The 21,545-nt window shown below is 37.2% G+C and overlaps 1 protein-coding gene across 1 annotated transcript in view; it reads right to left on the bottom strand.

Annotated features, from left to right (window-relative positions):
- CDH6 (cadherin 6) overlaps positions 1 to 21,545 on the bottom strand; it is a 142,565-nt gene that overhangs the window by 8,397 nt on the left and 112,623 nt on the right. Inside the window, exons 4-8 of the mRNA XM_012459927.3 lie at positions 18,835 to 18,954; positions 16,650 to 16,817; positions 13,842 to 14,029; positions 11,005 to 11,258; positions 2,842 to 2,978 (exon numbers count right to left, since the gene is read on the bottom strand). Of these exons, the coding sequence (XP_012315350.2) occupies positions 2,842 to 2,978; positions 11,005 to 11,258; positions 13,842 to 14,029; positions 16,650 to 16,817; positions 18,835 to 18,954 (867 nt within the window). The remainder of the gene's footprint in view (positions 1 to 2,841; positions 2,979 to 11,004; positions 11,259 to 13,841; positions 14,030 to 16,649; positions 16,818 to 18,834; positions 18,955 to 21,545) is intronic.

Genomic DNA, 21,545 nt, shown 5'->3' with positions numbered 1-21,545 from the left:
TGTTGATTGCCGATTCCCTTTATGCAACATCCACTCAACTCCTTCATTCTCATTCATGCACGGATTCCCCAAGCTGCTGGACTACTGGGCATTAAGTACCAGTGTGGTCGCAAAAAGTAGAATTAGATTGTTTGGTACATCTGGAGTTGGATACACCTGTTGAAGTTAACTGGGGGACAAAGCTACTTGTGTTGACATAGTTCAACTGCATAATAAACCTTAAGGTAACACAAAACCAAAAAAGGCATTTTGGAGGTAGATTTTCAAGGAAGCAGGCAGATGGGGAGCAGATGGACAAAAGGAAGAAGAGGGAGAAATGAATGAAACAGCAGAAGACCAAAGGATAGTTGTCGATCTTAGTGTTTTAGTTCGAGTGCTGAGTGAGAGCAAGATGTCATGCTAAACCCTTTGCTATATGATGTTATTCAATTCTCACAAACTTCTGAGGTAGACAGAGTTACTGCCCCCATTTTGTAGATGAGGAAACTGAGGCATGGAGAAGTTAAGTAATTTATTTGTGTTTCCAGAGACAGTAAAGAGTGAAGTCCAGATTCAAATTTGGGTCTGTCTGACTCCAAGCCCAGGCTGAAAGCCCAAGCTGTTCATCTGGAATTAATGATAGAGCAGAATCAATGTTTGCAGACCTGAGATAAATAAAGGATTTTGGTTTCTTTCTGTGATAATCTTCTAGCACAGTATGGAAGACAGTTTCCTGGTGTAAGAATTAGGAGTTAGAATCTATCAACTCAGCTCTCTTCATTTACTTCACTAGTATTAGTTTGTTCACTTTATAAGTATTTAGTGAGCATCTAATACCTAATATATAGCAGCCTCTACTTGAGATGCTGGGATACTCGTAGGAAACATAACAAAGATCCTGTTTCCTGGAGCTTTATTCTAATGGGGATGGACAAACCATAAACACATCAACATATAATGTGTCAGATGGTAAATGCTATAGAGAAATTAAGCATGGAAAAATGATTGAGATAAATAGAGGTGCTACTTAGAATGATGACAGAGGACTGCTTCTCTGATGAGACATTATTTGCCCAGAGACATGAATGAAGAGAAGGTTTAAGCCATGTGAATATTTCTGACTTTTCAGGTAGAGCAATCAGTATATGCAAAGGCCCTGAAGTGAGCAGGAGCTGGTTTTATACAAGCTCTTGGTTTCTGTTATATCAAAGACTGTTAAGAAGATTAGACAGTAAGATTCTTTAAGATCACTTGTGTCTAAAATTTTACTGACACTATTCTTCAAAAGTTAGAGCAGCTGAATATTAACTTTTAAGAGATCTTAGCACTAATACTTTAAATGTGTCATAGAAACATTAAATCTCAAAAACAAATTTTTAGGCACAAAACTTCTGAAAAACTGCTTTGGTAAAAAATAAAATTTCACGGTCTTAATGGTCCTTTTCAGTGGAAAATAATTTTATAATTTAAAAACTTTAAAGATGCTCTGTCTTTGGTATCCACACTCGTCCCTTAACATAAATTAACATAAACTTCAAGCTAAATCTTGACATAAATTCTAAAGAGGAAATTCCTAGCTTACTTCCTTTTTTTTTTTTTTTTTGAGACGGAGTTTCGCTGTTGTTACCCAGGCTGGAGTGCAATGGCGCGATCTCGGCTCACCACAACCTCCGCCTCCTGGGTTCAAGCAGTTCTCCTGCCTCAGCCTCTCGAGTAGCTGGGACTACAGGCATGCGCCACCACGCCCAGCTAATTTTTGTATTTTTTAGTAGAGACGGGGTTTCACCTTGTGACCAGAATGGTCTAGATCTCTTGACCTCGTGATCCACCCGCCTTGGCCTCCCAAAGTGCTGGGATTACAGGCGTGAGCCATCGTGCCCGGCCCCCTAGCTTACTTCTAATGCACTGTCCTTATCACTACCTAAAAGCAATGCTTCATTTTGCCCATATTGGTTACTATTCTACCAAATATCCTTTAGTCACTTCAAATCTCATGAGTTATACTGACAGAAAATACAACTGTAATAACCTGTTTGATATGGAATATTTCACACGAGATACCCAAAGTGAGCTAAAAATGTTTAGAACTTTTAAAATTAAACACAAAAACTAAAAAGTGAGCTATAATTTAGAAGCCTATTTTTAAACATCAAACTTCTATTTTAAAGATCATTTTCCACTTATATTCTTCAGTCTGCACATTGTATTTACAATATACGTTAGTTTTCATTGTGTGTAATCATTTTATTTGAAGCATTATTTTGGCACTATTGTTCATTGCCTTCAGTTTCATGGGGCTACCATAAAATTCATCCTAATCATTTTATTGATTACTTTGTAGTTTATATTACTCACTTTGGTATACCATGGAAAAGTGATAATTTATCTCTTAATTCTATAAAGACTTTGAAACAGAAATTCTATTGTAAGCTAGAGAATTGATATCTAAAAACTTTCTAAACAATGCCCACATTTTACAATATACTTGACCCTTCTCATCTTTTGCTCCCCACGCAATGTCTAATTGAGAGTCTGTTTTTCTGCAGCTGTTTATGTAATGTTCTAATTTATAAGCTTTTTGGAATTAAATCCATCAAGTACCAATTCAATCTCATTTGTGAGATACATTCCCATTTTATTGTTTCCAGACTGCAGAACTTCCATGGTTGCCTCTCCATTTATGAATGAGCCAATGTATGTCTAGAAGAAGCATTACTGGAAATCACTCCAGGGGTCTTTCCCTCAATATATATGTCAGGTGGGATTGTCAATACATGGTGATAAGCTATGCTCCCCAGCCCTTGCTGGGACACTCACTCACTCTATCAATGGGGACAGCAGTGGTATTTAGGTAGGACTTACTGATCTCTGTTGCTATCACTGTAATATTGTGCCATAGCAGTGTTTCTCGGTCAAGAAGTTTCGATGTAAAAATGGAACCATTTCCAGAATCAATGTTGAATATTCTGTCCATATCTGTGTGTCGATCAACAGAGTACCTGAAAATGCAGAGTGGAATTAAGAAAGGCTTTTCCTTCTATTTCCTATTCCCACATTATAGAACACCATAAAACATCTGGGACACATCATGTCCTAGAATATCTGTGGCATGGATTGTTTTTCTATCTCTAGCGCATATTTGAATATCTACAACTTGACATTAAGTAAAATATTTTGAGAAATTAGCTCCTTACAATGGAGGTCTTAATAGTAAACTCACTACACTAGACAAGTTGCATGATTTTGAGCATCACCATTAAATTTCTTTTCTACTATGTATAAATTTGGATCAAGTTTATATAGTAATTGTTTCATTTTTAACTCAAGTTTTTACAACCTGAGGACTTTAATATATGTGTGTGTGTGTTTGTATGCATATGTAGGGTGTTGATTATTTTCTACTCTCCATTTAATTTAAAAAACCTTCTGTTGAAATAAGCAAAAGATGGCTACTGTGGCTAAGGTTAGTAAGGCAGAAGAGGGAGACAGGAGATGAGATTGGAGAGACAGCCAGAGTCTAGACTGCAGAAGAAGGCTGTGATAAGGAGTTGGGATTTATTCTAAATGCAATGAGAATCTAACAAAGGGTTTTTTGTTTGTTACTTTGTTCTGAGATGGGGGTCTCACTCTCTCATCCTGTCACTCAGGCTGGAGTGCAGTGGCATGATCTTGGCTCACTGCTTGACCTCCCAGGCTCAAGCGATTCTCCCACCTTAGCCTCTTGAGTAGCTGGGACCACAGGTACGTGGCACCATGCCCTGCTAATTTTTGTATTTTTTTTTTTTATAGAGACAGAGTTTCACCATTTTGCCCAGGCTGGTCTTGAACTCCTGAGCTCAAGTGATGCCCCACCTTGGTCTCCCAAAGTCCTGGGATAACAGGCATGAGCCACCACACCTGGCTACAAAGGGTTTTAAGCAGGGGAGTGCTGCAATCTAAATCATGGTTAACAAAGATCACTGGTTGAATTGAGGAGAGTGGTTGGACGGTGCTGCCACAAACAGAAAGAAGAGAAGTGAAAAACAGGATTCTGGGAAGATAGGTAAGTTCCATTTTTGATAACTAGGCTGAGGTGCTTGAGAGAAGTCCGGGAAGACACATCTAGTATGAAGCTCAAGATTAAGAGCTGGACTGATCCCAGATTTCCATTCAGCTATCTAAGAAAAGAACGTCCAGTGGAGGAAGAAAAACACTAAAGACAGAATCACTTACATCACTGAAATCAATGGGAGACCAGAGACACACAGTGGTGCCTGGAACCGACTAGGAACTTGATAAATATTTAAGAAGGAGAGTTTGAATAAATTCAAGGAAAACCAAGAGTAGCATTTTGGAAACCAAGCATTTCAACCCTAACACTGGCGGAATACTAGTGGATTTTGAGAAATGTTGTCTTACTCATAAATGTATTACTAGTTTTTAGAATAGGTATGTGATATGGGTTGGCTCTGTGTCCTCACCAAAATCTGTTCTTGAATTGTAATCCCCATATGTCATAGGAGGGGCCTGACGGGAGGTGATTGTATCATGGGGGCAGACTTCAAACCTTGCTGATCTTGTGATAGTGAGTGAATTCTCATGAGATCTGATGGTTTAAAAGTGTAGTGCTTCCCCTTTACCTTTTGCCATGATTAAAAGTTTTCTGTGGCCTCCTAGCCATGCTTCTTGTAAAGCCTGTAGAACTGTGAGCTGATTAAGTCTCTTTTCTTCATAAATTACCCAGTCTCAGATAGTTCTTTATAGCAGTGTGAGAATGAACTAATACAGAAAATTGGTACCAGGAAAGTGGGGCATTGCTATGAAGATACCTGAAAATGTGGAAGTGACATTGCAACTGGGTAATGGGCAGAGGTTGGAACAGTTTGGAGGGCTCAGAAGAAAAAAGAAAGATGTGAGAAAGTTTGGAACTTCCTAGAGACTTGTTGAAAGGTTTTGACCAAAATGCTGACAATGATATGGACAATGAAGTCCAGGCTGAGGAGGTCTCAGATGGAGATGAGGAACTTGTTGGGAACCGGATTAAAGGTCACCCTTGCTTTGCTTTAGCAAAGAGACTGGCAGTGTTTTGCCCCTGCCCTAGAGATCTGTGGAACTCTGAACTTGAGAGAGATGATTTAGGGTATTTCGCAGAAGAAATTTGTAAGCAGCAAAGCATTCAAGAAGTGATCTGGCTGTTGCTAAAACTGTACGCTCATATGCGTGAACAAAGAGATAATCTGAAACTAGAACTTATATTTAAAATGGAAGCAAAGCATAAATGTATGGAAAATTTGCAGCCTGACCACGTGGTAGAAAAGAAAAATCCATTTTCTGGGGAGGAAATCAAGCCTGCTGCAGAAATTTCCATAAGTAAATAGGAGCCAAATATTAATAGCCAGGACAAGGGGGAAAATGTCTTCAGGGTATTTCAGGGACCTTGATGGCAGCCCATTCCCTCACAGGCCCAGAGGCATAGGAGGGAAAAATTGGTTTCATGGGCAATGCCTAGGGCCCAGCTGCTCTGTGCGGCCTTGGGACATGGCATCCTATGTTCCAGCTGCTCCAGCCCCAGCCATGGCTAAAAGGGACCAAGGTATAGCTCAGGATGTGGCTTCAGAAGGTGTAAGCCCCAAGCCTTGGTGGCTTCCACATGATGTTGGGCCTGAAGGTGTGCAGAAGGCAAAAAGTTGAGGTTTGAGAATCTTCACCTACATTTCAGAGGTTGTATGGAAATGCCTGGATGTCTAGGCAGAAGTCTGCTGCAGTGGTGGAGACCTCAGGGAGAACCTCTGCTGGAGCAGTGTGGAGGGAAAATGAGGGGTTGGAGCCCTCACAAAGAGTCCCCACTGGGGCACTGCCTAGTGGAGCTGTGAGAAGAGGGCCACTCTCTTTCAGACCCCAGAATGGTGGATCCACCAACAGCTTTTACCATGAGCCTGGGAAAGCTGCAGGCATTGAATGCCAACCCGTGAAAGCAGCCTCAGGGGTTGTACCTTGCAGAGCCACAGGAATGGAGCTGTCCAAGGCCACGGGAGCCCATCCTTTTTATCAGCATGCCCTCCATGGTGAGACATGGAGTCAAAGGAGATTATTTTGGAGCCTTAAGATTTAATGACTGCCCAGCTGGATTTCAGACTTGCATGGGGCCTGTAGCCCCTTGGCTTTGGCCAATATCTCCCTTTTGGAATGGAAACATTTACCCAATATCTGTACCTTCACTGTATGGAAATAATTAACTTGTATTTTATTTTACAGGCTCATAGACTGAAAGGACCTGCCTTGTCTTGCATGAGACTTTGGACTTGGACTTTTGAGTTAATGCTGGGATGAGTTAAGACTTTGAAGGACTGTTGGGAAGACACGATTGGTTTTGAAATGTGAAAAGGACATGAGATTTGAGAGGGGCCGGGGAAGAATGGTATGGTTCGGCTGTGTCCCTACCCAAATCTGATTTCGAACTGTAATCCCAATATGTCGGAGAAGGGACCTGGTCAGAGATGACTGAATCATGGAGCAGACTTCCCCCTTGCTGTTCTTGTGATAGTGAGTGAGTTATTATGAGAACTGATGGTTTAAAAGTGTGTGGCATTTTCCCCTTCCTTTTCCTTTCCTCTTTCTGCTATGATTGTAAGTTTCCTGAGGCCTCTTGGCCATGCTTCCTGTACAGCCTGTGGAAATGGGAGTCAATTAAACCTTTTCATAAATTACCCAGTCTCAGGTAGTTCTTTACAGCAGTGTAAAACGGAACTAATACACTATATTTATGAGCAGGGTGGGAGTGGGATATTACGAGAAAATGGAAGAAAGTTGATATGTTAAGGCTATTAGGAAAAATATTGCCCATTTCAGCTGGATTTTTAAAACTTTATGAGGTTTAAAAACATTGCCTCAGTAGAAATTCAGTTTAAGTAAATGACCTAACTAGGCAGACATATGTGGAATTATTATGAGTGTGCTAAGAAAAATAAATGCTTGCTACTAATTTGCCACAGTATACTGCATCCAAGATTCTACTTGAATATATTATTTTGGTTTAAAACAAGAGTAGTGAATTATAATGAACAATATATTTTACCTTCATAAAATTTATTTTTGTCATCTAGTGAGTGTCTAAATGAAATAGATACTCAATTATCATAGGACATTTAAACCTGATTTTAAAGAGAATTAATGAAGTTCACAATGGGTGTAATACCAAGTTGAATTTGAATTTCAGTTTCAATGTATATGAACTTATGTTTTTATTATCAAAAGGGTTAAAACAAACAAAACAGCTATAGTTTTGCCACTTATGTCATGAATCAACATTTGTTAAGAACTTAGGCAACAGTATTGTGCTTACTTGATCACTTCTTATTTTAAATTTGAGAATGATAAATATTTATAGCACATAGTTAATTACAAAAAGCAAATCTCAATATTCATAGACTGTAAGAAATTTAATAATTATCTACATACTTTTTTTTCTCATGGAAAATGCTAAGCTTAAGATGTGCTGCTTCTATAAGCTGTTACAATTATATACAGCAATAATCTTGTTTTGTTCTTTGTGTCTTTTCCTCCTGCTGTAGTTTTAAATTTTACAAGTAGTTATATTTTCCTATCAAGCCTTGACATAAAGGGTAAGAGTGAGAATTTTTAGTTGAAGGCAGCTTTCAATTTGAAAGAGAAAGTAACTATTTAGGGAATACCAAAATTGTATTTTTTCCTTTTGTTGGGACACTTAAAAATTAATAGAAAATCTAAAATGCCCACATCATTGAGGGAAAATGCTTGTACACAAAGCCTTGATTGTTTATCGTTTTTTCTTTCCAAGGTAGTTTAAATTTATATCAAGGATATTTATTGTCCAGTCACATTACTTGTAATTATCACTGATAAGAAACAAGATAATCAATCCCATCATGATTATAGCAGATCCTTCTGTTAGGTAGCTCTTTTTTTTTTCCTAGTACTTCATTGTATTCTGTGATTAAATAATTTGTTTTCTAATGTATCCTAAAATCAGGAAGATTTGTGGTTCTTCCTGGAAAGGAAGTGTGTTTGCACAAATTTTTCATAATTTGTATTTATAGTGACATAAGATTCTTTCACAGAAACCAAAGGGAATTTGAGATGAAGTTATTAGAAGAAAATAATTTTATGTGATTAAAGGATTAAAGATTTGTGCCTGTGTAATGATAAATCAGTGCTCTGGGAAAGAATTCTCTAGTGTTAATTTTGCACCTAACATATTGTCTAGCATTTAGTCGTTCAACATTTATGTCTTCAATAATCAAAAACTATGTATGAATGTACTTTTCTAATATAAGATTGAATTTTATCCTATAAAAGGACACTGGAATACCATATATATATATATATATATATATATATATATATATATGTGTGTGTGTGTATATATATACACACATATATATGTGTGTGTGTGTATATATATATAAGTATTTCTAGTCTTAAATATATATCTATTTATCGAATCCATATGTACCAAGGAAAGGCTGGCAGCAAAAAACTTAAAAATTAGCTGACAGCCAACATAATCTGACAAGCTAACTACTTTCTTTCATAAAACAGAAAATAATGCAGTGGGTAAAATGGTATTTGGTCTAAAAAGTAATATAGATATGAAAATATAGCCTGAATTCACAGAACATTCTCTCTTTTAATTAAAAACATGTTGGTCTACCAAGGAGATAACAAAAGCTTATATTTGTAAACTTCCAGCATTAACACTGTCAAATTGAATTTGATACTTGCTAAGATTTTTTTCCCTTGTATAGTTACAACAAACTCCAAGTGAGAGAGTAGTTGTGAAAGTACTTACATTATTTGTGCTATATTAGTGAAAACCATCATTCATTTTCCTTATCAATAATATTAAATGTATGTGGAGAAACACTTGATCCATGGAGCTCACATGTGGCTACCCCGGGTTGACCATAGCCCAATTCAAAGTGTCTTATAGATATTCCAGTAGGATAAGAGTTTATTTGCCCAGTGATATAAAACTGTTCCCTGAAAGTAAGCCAGGCTTTTTTTGTGTTTGAGATGTGGGGCTTGTCATGAGGTTTCATTTGAACAAAGGGCTCAACTGGGAAAAAGTTAGAAAATGATGGCTGCCTTAAAGCCCCAAGTTTTTTTACCTTCAATAAGATTCTTCATGCAGCAGCCAGTGTTATCTGTTTAAAATGGAGTTTTAGATTAGGTGACTCTTCTACTCAAAGGTTTCCAGTGGCTTCTTATCTCAATCAGAATAAAATCCAGTCTTTACCATGAACTACAAAGCCCTGCAGTACCTGCCACACTCACCATCAGCTATCACATCTCTCTGGTGCCTCATACCCGACTCCCTCGCTCACTCTCTTCCTGCTGCGGAGGCCTCCTCGTTGCTCTTTCAACTGTTGAGCAAGCTCTGGTATCAGACCTTACCCTTGCTTTTCTCTCTTCTTGGGATATTCTTCCCCCAGCTATGAACATGGTTCACCCTTTAATTTCATTCAAATCTTCACTAAATGGTTCCCTACCAAAAATGCCAAACCTGACCCCATTATCTAAAATAGTATTCCAGATGCTCTTTATTTCCTTATTCTGCCTTATTTTCCTGCTTAAATTTTTTTGTGTCCAGAACAAAATTCCATAGACATTCCTACTTAAAATTTACTGTTGCCTGACATATTACGTATTTATTGTTTGTCTATTTCTGTCTGCCCCAATTAGAATGTAAACTTCATGGGATCAGGGATGTATTTCCTAGTGCCTAGAACGTACCTGGCACTTGGCTGGCACCCCGACCAGAATCTATGTGTGAACTCATGGCAAGAGTTTCTCTAGTTTTTCAGTCTGCTTACTTTGTTTATGAGGAATAACTGACACAATGCTATTTTGGTGTAGCACTTTTCTTCTTGAACTCCTGACCTTAAGTGATCGGCCCACCTCAGCCTCCCAAAGTGCTGGGATTACATGAGTAAGCCACTGTGCCCGGCTAGCACTTTTCTTATTTAGTCAACTAAGTTACTGGCTGAAGGCTGGAGGTTGGTTGACTCCCGCATTTTCCTGTTAAGATTCTAGAATACTGAAGCATCAGTGGTCCCAAAGAGCAATAGGTCTTCTTGCAAGATGATTTACAACTAAGGTGTAAGGAAAGCACAGGGAAAACAGAACTAGTTTACATAGCATAAATTTGGATTCTGTTCTATTAATTTCCCTAGGATTTCACAGACATAGATCATGAAATGATTCTTGTTTTCATCTACATCTGCAAAAAGAAAAATGCATCCAAATAGAGGATAATTCTGTCTCTAAATGTTACACGATAGGTTTTTCTACACTTGAAAAACAGACTCTCAAGCCCAGCACCCGGTTTGTTAAAAATCATACTTTTTCTACACCACTCTTTGACAAATCTTAAACTTAAAAAAATCTCAAATCTTGAAAAATAATCCCAGGTCATTCAGCTGCATCACCTTATACTATTTCTGTTTAAGCAGTAAACTCCTTATAGCTTGCTGTCCTTCCCAAATGTGTGTTTTTTTAAGGTTTACATAGTTGGCCCTGTGTATCCACAGGTTCTGCAACTATGGATTCAACCAACTACAAATCAAAAATGTTTGGGAAAAAGAAAAAGGAAACAATCAAAAATAATACAAATAAAAACATCAAGATAATAACTATTTACATAGTATTTTCATTGAATTGGTACTCTAAGTAATCTAGAAATGAATAAAGCATAGGGGAGGATGTACTTTAGTTATTTGCAAATCTGTGCCATTTTATATAAGGAACTTCAGGATTCGTGAACTTTAATATGGAGTTGGGCCTGGGGAACCAATCCCCCAGGGATAACAAGGGACTACTGTACTTCTGCCAAAATAATATTTATGCAATGAGCAAAGAGAGTTAAAGGTGCTTTTAGAATAGTTTTTCAGGAACACACAATTGTCTAATTGGAAAAAAAGGGATTCATCTTTTCTAAAGTGCAGGCATTTATTTAAATATAAATTGACTGAAGCTTATGAAAGAGACACGTTGCAGAAGTGTGCTTACTTGACAGGATTCCTGACAGCGTCTGGATCTTGGGCTGTGACGGAGCCTATTGTGGTGTTTATCTGAGCATCTTCTCTTATTTGTAAGATGTAGGCCAGTTTGCTGAAGACGGGAGGCTCATCTACATCCTCCACCACAATTCTAACCGTGGCTGAATCTTTGAAAGGCCCCAGGTAGAGAAATTGTGGCTCAACATGAGGATTGGAGGCTTCCACTTTCAGGGTATACACTTTCTTCTTTTCAAAGTCCAAGAGCTTGGGGTGGGGGAGTGGGGGAAGAAGTGACATATTTAAAGCAACCAAGATGCAGAAAGCCAAGACATGAAACATTTTTGGTATAAATCACTGATAAACGAGTGCAATCATATTGCTTAGAGAAACACATTAGTGTGATATTGGACAAAGGCAGAAAAGATAAGATGCATTTTTTTTTTTTTTTTTACATCTAGGCTGTTAGGCAGGAAACGATTACAAAATCTGTGAAGGAATTCAGATGCCACATAGGCCTGAAAAATGTATGGGCTGAAACCATTCCTACTGTCGATTAAAAGTGGGTACTGAGGTGCAAGGCATCGTACCAGGAAGGAAGGGCACTTGGAAGCAGGAGTCTGGTAGAAGCCACTCTGTCCCCATTAAAAAAATCCTCATGTTTCACTAGAGGGGGCCATCAGAGGCAAGTTGGCAAATACGCAGTGAGTTATTCCATGTCAGATGTTCTCACATCTGGCTTTAATTACTGATGAGTATTTAAAACTGGCCAATGTCTTGGCCCCACCCTGGACCATTAAACCAACATATCTGGGGTTACCAATTAAAATCTAGATTATTAAACACTTCCCCTAGTGATTCTATGGTGCAGTCAGAATTGAGAGTCACAGGTTTGCATTGTGAATCCTTTGCCATCATTCAGACAACATAAAGTTTTTTTTTTTTTTTTTTGCATGAGGTAATGAAATATTCCAAATGGTAGCCTGATAAGGGTATTGGGCTAATTATTTGCCAAAGAAAGTAATGATCATTGTTGTCAAGGGTCTTTAGGAAAAGTAGCTTGTTTTGGAGACACGGCGAACCCAAATGCTTATTGCTGACTTTTAGTTTTAGATGATAATATGACAAGGCTCACTAGAAACACAATTAATCAAGACGTTAGTGAATGTGATTTAGTCGTCTAGGCAAAATTTCAGTTCGAATCTGATAAGGCACCAAGAAAATTAAAAAGGTTAATGCACACTAATGGGCTTCCTAATTATATTATAGTATAAAACATTAGTCTGAGTGTCACTTAAACATGTTTTATTGTGTTTCCAGATATTAAGACACGTAATCCAAAGCTTGGGAGGAAAAAATATCTCCTTATTTACATCCACCAATGCTTGTATTTGTTAGAAAAGATAATAGTATGCTAAAGGAGAGAGAAAATATTACACTATACACGATAAAAGTGAAATCATAAAAATGTAATGAAAATCAATATTATTTTTAGTCTTCAAGCATACAATGTATTGGTTTTGAATTTTTGCCATACTTTTATATACCGCTCTGTGGTGCTAGGCAATTTGGGGGATAAAATAATGAACCAGTGCTTTGGAAAAAAATAGAAATCAGAACATAAAAAGATTTATTGTTGTGTCCCAAAAAGCAGCTAAAGCAGTCACAGGAAATTTATGGTATTTAATTTAAATTTGTGGTCTTTATATATCCTCTTTCTGTGAGGCGAGTCATCTTGATCACTGCTTGCTGTGCTCTTTCCCTTCACAGTGTGCGTCACGATTTGTAGTTATACATTTGTTTGTTTGTTTACTTGCCTCCTTGTCTCTTTCTGCCAAGACTGGAAGTTCCACGAGAGCAGAGAGCATCTGTTGTATGTGCCAGTGCCCCTCCAGCACCCAGAGCAGTGTCTGGCGCTGTTTGTTTATTTACTGTTCATTTAAAGTATTTACTTTATGTATTTTTATTTTTTGAGACAGAGTCTTGCTCTGTCGCCAGGCGCCAGGCTAGAGTGCAGTGGCATGATCTTGGCTCACTGCAACCTCCGCCTCCTGGGTTCAAGCAATTCTCCTGCCTCAGCCTCCCAAGTAGCTGGGACTACAGACACGCACCACCACGCCCAGCTAATTTTTATATTTTTTTAGTAGACACGGGGTTTCACTATGTTGGCCAGGATGGTCTCGATCTCTTGACCTCGTGATCTGTCCACCTCGGCCTCCCAAAGTGCTGGGATTACAGGCGTGAGCCACCACTCCTGGCCTACTTAATGTATTTTTATGAATATCACTTATTTATATTACTTATTTACTTAGGAGTTTCTTAATAAAAATTCATTGGATATATAGAATTAACATGAATGCATATCATTTTAGACCCCTGAAAGCCAACCCAAGAGATCTCAGTGTCATTAGAATTGGCATTTTTTCTTTCTTTTTTTTTGAGACAGAGTTTCTGTCATCTAGGCTGGAGTGCAGTGGTGTGATCTCGGCTCACTGCAGCCTCTGCCACCCAGGATTCAGTGATCTTCCTGCCTCAGTCTCCAGAATAGCCAGGATTACAGGCACCCACCACCACACCCAGCTAATTTTTGTATTTTTAACAGAAACGGGTTTTGCCATGTTGGTCTCAAACTCCAGGCTTCAAGAGATTCTCCTGCCTCAGCCTCCCAAAGTGCTAGGATTACAGGCAGGAGCCACCACGCCCGGCCAGAATTAGCATTTTTTCTGAAAATAGTAAGTAAAATAAAAATCTAAAGGAATGTTTATGTAAGATATAATTGCCCCTGGTAACTTGGGAACTGGAGAAAAGTAAATGGGTTCACTTTGTATGATGTTTAAGAAGTGGCATTACCTTTTTGACAGTTATAATCCCTTCCTGGGTTTCCTGGTCGGTGATGACATCAAACATATCCAGCCCCTCACCGTCTGTGATGCTGTACTGAATTTCAGCATTTTCTCCCACATCAGCATCGCTGGCTTTGATCCTGCCAATTGGTGTACCCGGTGGAGAAGATTCAGGAGTTTTAAACTGGTATGTACCTATTAATCACCAGACAGATAGAAGTCAAACATAGACTAACTGTATTCTATTGTCATAAAAACAAAACCCATTCTCTAACAGTTCTTTAAGACATTACCATCAGGTAGATTTGTGCTTTCCTCAAAATAACTAATGGTGGCCTCTTCCCCTTATGTCTTTACTTTCATGGTTGTTAAGAATATTTCTTCTTGACCTGTCTCCTTGCAAATGAAGAACACTTTTTCTGTCCTGTAAACAGGCTCCTAAGTTTATGATGTGATTGTGAGAACAACCGAACAGCTACAGGAGGCACAGAAGGTTTCAAAGCTTTTTGTTCAGTTAATCTAACAGAAAGATTAGAGAAGAATTTAATCTGAACTGCAACTTTAATTACTAGATATTCTTTAAAAGTTTTCCTTCTACCATTGCTAATAATAGCTAGAGGTGGAAAGAAATTATAGCAAGTTGGAGGGTGTATCCAAGTAGCTATTCTTTTACTCATACATGGAGCTGGACCTAGTTGCAGAGTTAGAGATATAGGTAAATACGTTATGTGATAAAACTTCTAATTTTTTTCTTTTGACTCTTTTAAATGTTATTACTATATTATTTTATGTATAGGTTTCTCCCATACTTATATTTGTATTACTAATTTGAAACCTATGTTTCCTAGACACCTTTTTAAAAAAAATATGCACCTGTTGCAACTGGGTTTAGAGAGACTACATATGAGTTTCAGTTTGCATCTGCTGCGTCACCATGTACTTATCACCAGAAATATCAAATGGTAAAAGCAAAGCTTATTCTACCTTTTCCATTACATTTTTCAACCATTCATACAAATGATTTGAAAAGAATTTAAACATTCTGTGGCACTACTAAAGTGTAGGCATTCAATAATAGTAATCTCCTAAGTATTGAGTTCATACTTGGTAAAATGATAAAGCAGGCTAAAAAGTTTTTTAAAGTTTTTTTGACTCAAGTACATGACTCAAAATGAGTTTGTGTGTGTGTGTGTGTGTGTGTGCATGTGTGTGTGTGTTGTTTTTTCTCCAGACAGGGTCTCGTCCTGTTGCTCAGGCTGGAGTGCAGTGGTCCTGCTGCTCAGGCTCAAGCAACGCTCCCACCTCAGCCTTCTGAGTATCTGGGACTACAGGTGCATACCGTCATGCCTGTCTAATTTCTTTTTACTTGTAGACACAGGATCTCACTATGTTGCCTCGGCTGGTGTTGAACTCTTGGCCTCATGCAATCTTCCTCCTTCAGCCTCCCAAAGCTCTGGGATAACAGGTATGAGTTGGTGCGCCCCAGGTTAAGTATTTCTCTAGTGTTTTCAGCTTCCGTTTCTAGGGCCTCCTGCCCCTTTGCATCTTCTTCTTTCCCTTGCCTTGGCATATTGCTCAATAACAAGTCACAGGCTATCTAAGCATAGCAGAGTGAGTAACAAATTCCTGTGATACCGAGGTGCGAGGGAATCTGTGTGTTATTCTTCCCCAGGGAATCTCCATATTAAAAAGGAGGTTTTTGGGCAAACTGTTGGTGATCCCGATAGTTTTCTTTTCTTTTCTTTTTTTTCATTATGAATACTTTGTAAAAAAAATTTATTTAAGATGCTTTAAGTTCTGGGGTACATGTGCAGATTGTGCAAGTTTGTTACATAGGGCCTGCTGGTTTTCATTTCAGGCCTCTGTAAGGAAAATTCCAGGCCTCACAGAACCTTTCTTCTACTTGTTATAGCAGATATTCCTTGATTAACTCTGATCTTTTTGCATTTAGCTAACTGATGAAAAACTTGAAAAAATAAAGAAAATAAGACTACTTCCTGTTGGTCCATGATATTTCTATCCTAAAGGAAGCCCATATTAGCTGATTAGTTTTTTAAAAATGCCGTGATAGAACGAATGGGTTTTCTATTTAATAGTTGAGCTAGCTTTTGTAGAAGATCATGGTCCCAAAGGGATTTTGTTCCTGGAAGAAAAGTTGCATTAAAACCAGTTCCCTGTTGGGTAGCTCTATGTGAGAGTTTTTAGCATACGCCTGAAATCACACTGGTATTCATGGATGTTGTTTTTTCTTCTTCTTCCTTCTTATCTAATCACGAGAGTTAACAATTTTGGAGACGACTTTCGGTATCTCAACTAACCATAATGTAGAAAACGATTTATGATTACAAACGGATTAAGTACCTAGTTACTTCCACAGTTATATTTTTAGAAACAGGAAAATGATAAATCCTCCCCTTACAAAGCTTTGTGAGGATTTAAAAGAGATTACATGCCTGATTAAATTCACAGAACATAAAGTCAAATTTTTCCTAACAAATTGCAGCATGCTTGTATACATATGTTCTGCATGAGCAGATTTATGTCTGTGGTAGTTTTCTTAATAAGGAAAAATGAAACAATGATGCTGCCTTTACAACAACAGCAAAAATCACTCAGCTAATTACCAATAGAGGAATGTAAATGTTCACATTTCCGGAGTGCATGCCATGTTGGCAACTCACTTTTTAATAAAAGTGCCAGTTCTTCTTAAGTCCACTAACTTTGACAGTAATGATGACAATGGAAAATAAAAATTCTTAAAGTTCAAGTTTTGTAAAAGCGCATTAAAGAAACTCATTCAATCAAATGTGCGTACTCTGCGGGAATCGGGGAGGATTGTCGTTGACATCAGTCAGTGTGATGTTGACTGTGGTGGTCCCAGATAGTCCTCCCATCTGGCCGCCCATATCCTTGGCTTGAATCACCACTTGATACTGCTCCCTGTTTTCTCGATCCATGTTGAGCAAAGCTGTCTTGATGATACCTGTGGATGTGAAATTTAAGAGTCAAAAGGATGCATTAAGAATACTTTATGGAATCATTTATTTATGCAAGCAATCATAAACTGTCACCCACAATATGCAAAACATTGTGCAGATGTCATGGTGATATAAAAATAATTATATGCAGCCTTTATCCTCAAGGATATTACAACCACAAGCAGGGGAGATAGATACATTTAAAAAAGTCTGTAATACAATGAGAATAAAAATAAGTACAAGTCAGATGCTGCAATTGTATAGACTATTAAGGGTTATAAGACACTCAATATTATAATTACATTATGGATATATAAATATTAAGTGTTGTAAGATGACACAGCAAAATCTAAAATGGCTTGTGGTATAAAGGTGTACTACAATAGCTGCTTGATAAAAGACATTTAGGTGAATTATGAGGAAATTGTTAGGAAAGCCACATACTTGAACTGACTCTTGAGTTTCCCGTTATGGATTGGCTAATTATCCCTTGAATATACCTACCATAATGAATGCTCTGAGGATTTTCTAAATTATAAAACTATGGTCTTTGGAAAACATAACATCAGTTCTCTCATAATGATCATCTTGTATGATCCTAGAGAATTTTGGAATTAAAGTTCAAGGTCTTTCAGCCTTTTAGAATTCCTAAAGCCAACATGAACTTTAGTTCAACTGACCCCAACGGCAATCAAAATTTTTAAGTTAGGTTAATTTTGTTAGGTAGTTATAAAATAGTGAAAGAACTTCTAAACGTTTTCCCAGTTTCTATGTAAGGTTTATGCTTAAATTAACTTGCTTTCAAATTTCACTGGAGAAGGCTTTATAACCTTCTGCAGAAGCACATTCTAGTACTTAACAACTAATGAAGCAAAAATAGCTTTTTAAAATTTTTAACAAGAATACCTCAGACAACAGGTCAATTTTATTCCTATAGTCCTGGCTTCAGTGAAAGTGCAGCTGCTTTCTGTTCTCCAAATAATAGTACTTCTCTATTTAAATACAGGAGATCACCTTAGCCTTTTGTCCTTTAAGTTGAATAATTCTAATTTTTCATCCTCATTGTTTTTCAACTCAACATTTTCTTTCTCCTTGGGATTCTTTCCAAGTTCATTGCACCACTTAACACGGAGATTTCCAAGTGGATGTGGGAACCTAGAGAGGTTTTGGTTTCTACTGAGAATAATGGATGTTTTAAAAAATATATAAAAGGAAATTGACTCATTATGATAAAAAAGTGTAGAATTTACTAGACAGTAAAATGATGTTTGCTAAAAACAAATCATTATAAGATAGGATGGTACTTTGTGGAGAAAATACAGAAAACAGAAAAATGAGATGTTGACAAAAGCATTCCAGATGGCATTTCACTTTGATTAGGACTGCATCAGTTAGAGGGCTAGACCATGATGTGATAACAAACAATGCAAAATCTTAGTGGCTTCACACAAGTAAAGTTTATTTTTTGCTTGTGCTCCAGACAGGTAAGCAGGTAGTTCTGTTCACCATGCCACTCAGACATTCAGGCTATAGACTACATCTCAACACTGGTTTTCATGATCACTGTGGGAAGGGATAGGAATGTGGCGGATTGAAAATTTTACTAAGAAGCGACTCGTATCATCATCCTAAATAGCATGGCTACATCTAGTTTCAGAGCAGAATAGAGAGACACAATCCTACTAAATATTTAGAAAAAAAAGATTTGGAATATCTGTAAACAGGCCAATAGCTATCAAAAAGGGGTTGACCTTTTAGCTTTGCCCCAAACTGGAAGAAAACTAAGGCAATGCATAATTTTTCTCAATCTACTCCATATAAAGGGTGGGTGAAAGATTCATTGTCAGACTTTTTGATTAAAATGATTCAGATGTCATGTTTATAAATATATCATCAGCATTTGGTAGATGAATGTAAGAAAAATCCAATCACACTGATTATTTTTATTAAAAAATATGCTAGCTCAGCTGAGCATGCCAATTAAAATTGCAGATTGTAAAAAGAAAGATCAAAAAGGCTAACCTGTTTCTGATTCAACTGAAAAATAGGGCTGTCCCTGTAGAATACTGTAGACAACTTTAGCACTGTTCCCGTATGTTGGATCATCTGCATCCGTTGCGGTGACTTGGACAACAAATGTACCTGTAATGACAGAAACATAAAGTGAAAACACATCAAGAGTTCATATCAATCTTTGACACACACTTTAAAAACCACACAATCTGAATTTTGTACGGAAATATCATGCTGAGGAGTGGAGAATTTTGATAGGATGCTAGGAGAAAAAGAACTGAATTCTTTAAAGAAATATAATCAACATTTATAAATATTTTAAGGATTAGGTTACAGAGAAGCATGGGAATGATCATGACTTCAGGTGGAACTGATTCCAGCCCGTTTCCAATGGCAGGATTTGACTGGACTCTTGCTTTAGTGATTCTTTCAAGTTATCCAGGACAGTCAATCAGCATCTTGCTTCCTTTGTCCACAGGAATTAGTTTAGGTGTTGTCCAATCAGGGGCCACTCATGGTTTTGCTGAAATTCTGTCATAGATACTCTTTTTCTTGGACTCTAAAGTGCTGATATACATTTGCAGTAGCTATTTTGTGACCTTAGAAATGCCAGCCCGAGGACAAAGTTGAACAGAATAAAAAATTACAGAAAAACAGCTAGAACTCAGATCAAATCCTGTCCAAAGCCTGTTTTACTTTTGGACTTAAGTGACGTGACCAATAAATACTTATTTGTTGTTGTTTAAACTAGTGTGGGTTGGGTTTCCTGTTATTTACCAATAAAAGCATCCTAAATGATAAATCTATTTGACAATTCTAAACGGTTGAAAGACTTTGAACCTTAAAGGCTGTAGTTATGGATTACATAAAGAATCAATGAATTGAAACAGCAGAGCACGAACATCTGGAATCTGTAATTCCAAAAGGTTATTATAATTAAATTGTATATACAAAGAAGGCTATTACATTTCATATCAGTATTCTTATTTTAGAGACCACAGTCACCTAACAATCTTCAAAGTATTCCTAACGCCCTGAAATTCCACATAAATTTTCATGTGTATGCCTACATGCCTATTTCACTGAAGAGAAGGTCCATAGATTTTATATGATTCTCAAAGGGCTCTGTGACTTCCCAAAAGGATAAGCGTCTCTGATTAATATCACCTAATGGCTGTTTTTTGTTATTTGTATCCAGTAAGCATACTGCTGGAGTTCCCCTTTCCATGAAAGGGGAAGGGAAGTTACATCTAGGGAATATTAGGAATTCTACATCGCTTTTGTAATAGCTAGCCAATTTCACTTATTGAAGAAATAGATTGTAATACGTTAGGATTGGCTACCCTGAATGTATATTGCTGATCCACAAAACAGAGTACCTACCTTTGCAATTTGTCAAGGGAGGCGGGGAGAATGAGAACATCTTATGATTTTTAGAGTCAGAGTGAAGTCAACAAACACTCAAGTTCTTATTTAACATTAACACAAAATTTGATGGCTTTTAGAATATGATATCTGGACATTTTAAATGTCTATTCATTGCTAGATACTTCACTAGGGGCTCTGCACCTGTTTTCTTATCTAATCCTCATGATAGCCCTTAGGAGTCAACATTTATTATTTATTTTTTCAAGATACAGAACTGGAGGATCAGAGAAATCAAATAATTTGCCCAAGGCTACACTGCTGGCTCTAGTAGAGAGCTTTTCAAATTCAGTTCTGTTTGATACGGAAGTCCATCTTTGCTCCCACGCTGTTGTCCCACTACCTTTATGTAATTTCTTGAAGATGCCTTTGTGTAATCACAATAATGACATATCAATTAAGGATGATGAATATCAGCTTAACTGTGACTGTGTGCAAATTGAAAAAAGAATTTTTGACCCTCAAGACCTGTTACCGTCAACTACCCCTAAATGTTTGTAATACAAATTTAATTCTATAATGACTTCAAAAGTGAATGACACCCCTTAGAATTGTGCAGTGCAATACCAGCATATCTGGTTACAGTTTCTCTGAATGGTGCTGATGAAGAGACTATTCTTCATGAATTCTTCTGCCTTTTACCATGGAAAGGAGAAATTTTTTTTCCTAACAAATTTTCCTCTTTAAAGAATGCCATACTATTGCTGCTATAACCAGTGAAGAAGAAGAAGAACAAAATCCAATCATCTCTCTCTTTGCTTTGTGAAGCTTGCAATTTTTGTAACAAAACAAAGTGGCTTTACATAATGAGATAAGCAATTTCTTCATAAGAAAAATGTAGAAGTTTTACAATGATTTCCATGGATTGGTTATTTTCTATGTCTTGGATTTGTGAACTACCATGTCTCTGATATCTAACTGACAGAATCATAATAAAGTTATGTAATTTCAGCTCTTTTGAATTTGACAGAGTGAAAATAAAAATAGTTCTTTATATAAGGAGTTTAAAATTTGTCACTGTCTCCCATGAAGTACTTCAATGTGGCTAAGAGTGGTGTCAGTAGAATTCTTTTTCTTAATTTAAATCCTGTTTACTTCTCCTAATTTAAACAAATTAAATCTACTACTTATTTAAAATAAGTAGTGGAATTGTGTATAAAGTATTAATTCACTCTGTGTATGTCATGAAAGTCTCTTCATTTCCACCAGGTAATAAAGGGTCCTCTCCCTAGACATAACCTTCCTATTGTTTATGGATTAAAAAATGTTCTTTGAATCTCTTTTCCAGATATACA

Source organism: Aotus nancymaae, unplaced genomic scaffold (genome assembly GCF_030222135.1).
Source record: "Aotus nancymaae isolate 86718 unplaced genomic scaffold, 86718_ANA_hifiasm-v0.15.2.pri h1tg000014l, whole genome shotgun sequence".
NCBI classification, from domain to species: domain Eukaryota; kingdom Metazoa; phylum Chordata; class Mammalia; order Primates; family Aotidae; genus Aotus; species Aotus nancymaae.
Note: the sequence above shows the minus strand (reverse complement) of the source record. Positions and strands in the feature narration are given on the sequence as shown.